The 5,618-nt window shown below is 34.9% G+C and overlaps 1 protein-coding gene across 3 annotated transcripts; it reads left to right on the top strand.

Moving 5' to 3' along the window:
- Nucleotides 623-5,196, top strand: LOC109335356 (protein PHR1-LIKE 2-like). 3 transcript variants are annotated; one of them, XM_019571497.1, is made up of 6 exons: nucleotides 623-881; nucleotides 3,555-3,631; nucleotides 3,726-3,780; nucleotides 4,029-4,098; nucleotides 4,200-4,269; nucleotides 4,498-5,196. In XM_019571497.1, the coding sequence occupies exons 1-6, from the start codon at nucleotides 683-685 to the stop codon at nucleotides 4,960-4,962; spliced, it is 936 nt and encodes a 311-aa protein (XP_019427042.1). In that variant the 5' UTR covers nucleotides 623-682; the 3' UTR covers nucleotides 4,963-5,196. The 3 variants fall into 3 exon arrangements, with proteins under 3 accessions (XP_019427042.1, XP_019427040.1, XP_019427041.1); XM_019571495.1 differs by having other exon boundaries at nucleotides 643-881; nucleotides 4,020-4,098; XM_019571496.1 differs by lacking the exon at nucleotides 623-881 and adding an exon at nucleotides 1,158-1,232 and having other exon boundaries at nucleotides 4,020-4,098.

Genomic DNA, 5,618 nt, shown 5'->3' with positions numbered 1-5,618 from the left:
TGACTTCGTTTGTCTCATGGTTAGTCATTTACCATATGTGTATGTTCAATTGTATACATAATAATGACTTTAGACGAAAATATTATTAATTCTCTATTTTCTGGTATATCGACATTATTAACAATATATAAATATATCATTTGAAGTCAAATTACATATCTACAATAATAACTAATATTAAGAAGACTATATCTATTTTGGATATACCTTATATTTGATCGAATCTAGGTTTATATTCAAATGTTAGCATTATGGACATTTGGATGAGGTTAGCTTCACATCTAGGGTCGTGTTCGTGTTCAAAAAAATAATCCGATCAATATTTAAGATTGGATAAAGAACAAACTTTATTCATTTTCACTATGTAAATAGACATACTACAATGACTAATTTAATCAATATTTAAATATTTTGAATATCATTTTAAAATTTTCAATTTTGGGAAGAGGAGATTAGAAAACAAGAGTGGAAAAGCAGCAGAGAAAGTGACGAAATCCCAGTAAAGCGTGACAGTGCAAACACCATATGCTACCTTTCCCTCATCACTCATCATTTTCACTCACCCATTTACTCTTTTACCCTCTTTTCCCTCTTCCACCAAATGGGGCACCTCTATCTACTTCCATCTCTTCATAAATAACATAAAAAACAATCTTTTTCCTTCTTCTTTCTGAGTACGAGAATGTTTTCTAGAATGATACATCCACATGAAGGAAATGAAGACATGATGATGCAGTTGCAGGGTGATGGTTCAAACCATAGTAGTTACCTTGGAGACATGTGTGTTGTTTTGACTTCTGATCCAAAACCTCGTCTTCGTTGGACTTCTGACCTTCATAACCGATTTGTTGATGTTGTTACTCAACTTGGGGGTGCTAGTAGTTGTTAAGAGATGATTCAAAATTCTGTTAAGTTAGTTGGGGTTTCCATAAATAGCTTTCCTAACTAATCAATAACAACAACTTTCCATTTTCAGAAACTTCTTCATTTTTCCTTCTCATCTTTTTCTCTGCAATTTCTAATCCAATAGCATTTTACTTAACTTCACAATTCTTCTCTGTTTTAATTCTAACTTCACTCTACAACTACACTTTCTTTTCATTCATATTGTTTGCACCAACATAACCGATTTTGGATTACTAATTAATGTCATCCAAAACCTCGTCTTCGTTGGACTTCTGACCTTCATAACCGATTTGTTGATGCTGTTACTCAACTTGGGGGTGCTAGTAGTAAGTTCATTTCTTCCTTATTCTTAGTACTTTGTCGGTGTGATGTAGTTGGTAGCTTTATCCCAAAATTCATTGGCATTGATTGAGAAGTTCATTGGATGACATTAATTAGTAATCCAAAAGGTATAATGTGTTGCCTAAATTGTCCTTTCTGGAAATTATTGTATTATAAATGCTGCAAATGTTGGGAATTGGTGTGTCTTGCTTAAGGGCACAGGTGGAAAATGTAATAAATGTTAGTCAAAATTGAATATATTCTACTACAGAACTCTCCTACTGGGAAAAAACAAAAAATAATTAATAAACAAAGGACACATGTTATTTTTCTTATGTTGAAGGAAGATTTGTAGGAACATTTATTGGAGTCCTAAATATATCATTTTCCAATTGAATAAGTCTACATTTTCAAAGCTTCAGTAATTTATGGACTCCTGCAGCATTTTTAGTTGTTTATTAATCAGTTCATGATGATCAATGTTCCTTGCAAGTTGCAACTATTAGCTGACGAAATGCTAGGCATCTTTATCCCAAGTCTTAACTTCAAACTCCAGTCCTAAATGCAATGTGGTCTAGAGTCTTACTTTGGAATCTTAGCGATGGAGTATAAAGTCCGAAGTTAAGTCTTAGTGGGAGAAATGATGATGTAGTAGATTCTAAAGAGGTTTAGGAATAAAGATACCCTAATTTTTATGGGTCTTGCTGACCAGTGTAGTGGTTAAGGAATCAGAAATGGTGAGTTTTTATTGGAAAGCTAAGTATATTACTTCTCAATGTAATAAATACATCACTTGTCAATGACAATGATAGGGAACAAATTCCTCCTATCAAGGAATCATGCTATAATTATTCTACTCCTAAGGAAAGAGATAAAACTAAAAGATAATGTTCATATTTCATTGATTGCATTATGGATGAACAAAACACTATTTAAAGACAATAAAGAAACCCTAAGATGATGATGACCATACAAGCGTCATCATCTCACAACACTAGAACATTCTAGAAATACTACTATAATATCAAATATTAAATTTAAATAATCAACTATCATATTATAATGAACCACATAACAAACATAATAATACATATCCTATCAGACAATTAGCCTTCTGGGATTCTTCAGTATGTGTCCTTGGTTAGCATTTTCCATTTTATATTGAGTTGAGGTTGAGTATGCCTTTTTTTATTCCTTAACCCTATTGTCATATACAGTTAGGGTTAAATAATGATATTTGCTTAAGGTTTGAGCATTGCCACTTGGAATTTTGATGGAGAGTCAGAAATGAAGAGAAAGGAAAAGGAGAAAATGCAAAGTTGTTTTCACTGACTTTTATGTGTTTTCTTCCATTGCATGATACTTTGGAAGTTGGAACTCCACACTGAAGCTTATAAGACTACAATAAAATGGGGTAAATTAGGTGGCTACTGAAAATGAAGGAATTCTTAAAAAAGGTGTAGGCTTTCTTCTAATTATTATTGGTATTTAATAGGACAAGACTAGAACAGGATTAACACTAGCTATCTGCTACAAACGCATTAGTGATTTTTAAGGAAGGAAAGGGATTTGAAAACCATGCTAACTTCACTTGTTTACAACTTTGTGGTTAGGGATAGAAAGTTACACTGGATTTCTAAAGAGCAAGTCAGCCATTTCATGTGCTGTTAGACTCAATCCATGATTCCATGTTTGCCTCCTGCTGGGTTAAAGCATCCGGCCTTTCTTCCATAACCTGGGATGGGGATGGCAGTAAGGTCTGATTGATTTGCAAAGGGTTTTGTAAACATTGTTTAATTGCTCTGTTTTCCTAATACTTTTCCTTTGCCTGCTTACATTTTACACTGCTCTTTATTTCAAGATATCTTATCCTCACCTTGTACTTACCTTCTAAATAAATTCTTATATAAATAGCGGCCCAATGTATGAGGCTCCCACTTACTATGGTCCGAGGATGTATATGTACGCAACCTTACCTCGCAAGCGGAGAGCTGCTTGTATTTTAAATAAAATCGTATATAAAAGAAAAAATACCATTGACCTATCTTCCCCCACTTACTTGGGCTTTGGGTTGTGACTATGTCATAATGTGTGTGATTATATTGGCAAGATAATTTTGGCATGGGTTTTGACAGCCTAGTTGAACCAAACATGTCCAATATTTTCATGTGGCTTTCTTTGATGGCCAGTCATAGAGTGGTGGAGGGCTTTGTTGTATTGATGTGATATTATTGCACTCTCTCCTTTTATGAGTCGTTCGTTGAGAAGGACGGGTTATTCTTCTTTCATTGTCTAGCAACTTATGCTATGAACAATTTTATTTGCAGAAGCCACACCAAAAGCAATTATGCAGACCATGAATGTCAAGGGTTTGACTCTCTATCATCTAAAGAGTCATCTTCAGGTTCATTTGTGTATCACTGTAGTAACAATCCTAGAATCTGTGGAGAAAGTTAACCTTTATGATGATATAATGTTATATTCTTTGTAAATTGCAGAAGTACAGGATAGGCAAGCAATCAGGAAAAGATTCCGAAGAGGGATGCAAAGATGGTAAGTTTGTCTCTCTTTATATGAATTATCTACCTCCAATCTGAGTTTTTTAATATGAAGTTTTCCAATTATGCATTGGTGTCCTTTTCAATAGATCAATTTCCTGTTTATCTCTATTCCCTTGCTCTGAGAAAGGTCAACTCTGTTTGTTTCCATAGTATTTGTTGAGTAACTGTTTATAATATAAATACTTTGGTTATAGTCTAATCTTTAACTTGCTCACTGAACATTTACGGAAGGAATATCAGGTTCTTATGCTCTAGAAAGCCCTGGAACTGGTAACGCATCTCCAAAGTTACCATCTTCTGATGCAAATGAGTAAGAATTCCGTGCTTTCTTGATAAACATGTTCCTGATTGTATGTTTAAACTTCAAATGGTTCTTCATTACTAATTTGAGAGTTGCATTGTCATGTCTAGGGGTCATGAAGTCAAGGAGGCATTAAGGGCACAGATGGAAGTGCAAAGTAAACTACATTTACTAGTGAAGGTAGATTTGCTTTTCATGGCGCAATGTGTATAATTATCTTGGTTATATTAATTTATTAAGACCATGTTGATCGGTATTGAACAGACAAGGTGCATAGCTGCATGATGGATCACTCTATTTTGTAGCTAGATGCCATCAACTGAAGCTATATATTTTTATCGTAAATTATCTTTATGTCCTAAAAATATATCCTAACACTTACTATTTTCAAGAATTATGGTATTGCAGGCAGAGAAGCACTTGCAGGTTCACCAGGATGCAGAGCGGAGATATATGGCCATGCTTGAGAAAGCATGTAAGATGTTGTCCGAACAATTTATCGGTGATACAATTATCAACACAGACAGCCAGAAGCTTCAAGGACAGGAAAATAAAGCATCAAGATTTTCCTTAGTTGACCCCCTTGGCTTTTTCTCCTTACCATCTTCTGAGGTAGCTGGAATGCATCTTTCTGAATTACCATCAACCTTTCAGCCGCAAGGGGCTGACTGTTCAAATGAACTGTGCCTAACGTCACTTGAGAATATCAGCGGGTTGACACTAGAAGGATCATCTCCTGGTGGGATAAGAAAGAGGATGCAAAGCTTGGACTCAATGGTAGCACCTTTGATCTTTAGTGAAGCCAACATAAGAACCCAAGGCATCAATTTAGCTCAAGTCAATCCTTATGGAATAACTAGGTATGGCATGTAGTTTACTTGATAGTTCCTCATTTCATCACAAGGAGAGACAACATAGGCTTCATTTCTAGTTTTTAGGATTTAGTACTGAAATTCTTATTTGTTCTTGTCCAAGAAGTTGGTGGGAATAGAAGTGGAATTAGTTAGTGGCATTTTGTAAATTGAAAATACTGTAGTTTAGCTCAAACCGGCGCCGTTCATTTATTATTATCACATGCTTCTATTTTTGCTGGTAACATACTCAAGTACTACTATGCAAAGAGTTACTTATTGTTGTTCAGTTTACCTTAAGCAAAGTCTTGGGTTTGAGTTTTGTGAATGAAATGATGCATTGAAAAAGTTTTGCCCCTTTAAATATTTATTCTCTACTCGATTTCGATTAGTTGGAATCCTAAGTAATTTGTGGGTGCTGAAAGTCCCTGCTCCCTTAAATGAAGAGTTATTTTGGTTTTGACCTTTCTGTAACACTAGTTTTGGCATTTATGCCAAGTTTTTACCTCATATTTTCTCTTTCTGTTCTCTGCTCTTTCTCCCCTCCTCATTTCGGGGCTACCACATACCATGAAACCACCATCGAAAACAGGTGTTTCGTTGACTGCCGCATCTTCATGTTGGCCTATTGGTCCATATAAAATTTTCATCACAAAAATCATGCAGCACATGGATTAC

This window comes from Lupinus angustifolius, chromosome LG20 (assembly GCF_001865875.1).
Source record: "Lupinus angustifolius cultivar Tanjil chromosome LG20, LupAngTanjil_v1.0, whole genome shotgun sequence".
Classification (NCBI taxonomy): Eukaryota; Viridiplantae; Streptophyta; class Magnoliopsida; order Fabales; family Fabaceae; genus Lupinus; species Lupinus angustifolius.
Note: the sequence above shows the minus strand (reverse complement) of the source record. Positions and strands in the feature narration are given on the sequence as shown.

What these genes read in the sequence shown, in the direction of transcription:
- LOC109335356 (XM_019571495.1), top strand. Translation starts at nt 683, where the DNA reads ATGTTTTCTAGAATGATACATCCACATGAAGGAAATGAAGACATGATG. An exon ending in CGAAGAGGGATGCAAAGATG is followed by an intron (nt 3,781 to 4,019) that starts GTAAGTTTGTCT and finishes CATTTACGGAAG; the next exon opens with GAATATCAGGTTCTTATGCT. An exon ending in CCATCTTCTGATGCAAATGA is followed by an intron (nt 4,099 to 4,199) that starts GTAAGAATTCCG and finishes TGTCATGTCTAG; the next exon opens with GGGTCATGAAGTCAAGGAGG.